General features: G+C 69.8%; 1 protein-coding gene across 1 annotated transcript in view; it reads right to left on the bottom strand.

Annotated features, from left to right (window-relative positions):
* Positions 1–22: 22 nt before the first annotated feature.
* The window catches only part of LOC104627964 (semaphorin-3G-like), a gene marked incomplete at both ends in the record, with an annotated part of 2,820 nt that continues 2,620 nt past the window's right edge, over positions 23–222 (bottom strand). Inside the window, one exon of the mRNA XM_010296382.1 lies at positions 23–222. This exon is cut by the window's right edge and continues 27 nt beyond it. Within this exon, the coding sequence (XP_010294684.1) occupies positions 23–222 (200 nt within the window).

Genomic DNA, 222 nt, shown 5'->3' with positions numbered 1-222 from the left:
GCACCCCCTCCCAGTCTCTCACCAGTCAGGTTCTGGTCCAGACACTGGTGCACGGGGTTGCCATGGTGGGCGTCCTGGCGGCGATAGCGGCGCTTGCCAGAGGGCTGGTAGCGGGTGCAGGCGGTGCCGTCCCAGGCGCAGTAGGGATCCCTGGCCAGGCAGCATTCGGCACAAGCCGTGCCGTAGGTCTCGCCGCGGTGCAGCCGTACCTGCGCCACGCCC

Source organism: Phaethon lepturus, unplaced genomic scaffold (genome assembly GCF_000687285.1).
Source record: "Phaethon lepturus isolate BGI_N335 unplaced genomic scaffold, ASM68728v1 scaffold26271, whole genome shotgun sequence".
NCBI classification, from domain to species: Eukaryota; Metazoa; Chordata; class Aves; order Phaethontiformes; family Phaethontidae; genus Phaethon; species Phaethon lepturus.
The sequence above is the reverse complement of the archived record's forward strand: the minus strand, read 5'-3'. Positions and strand labels throughout refer to the sequence as shown.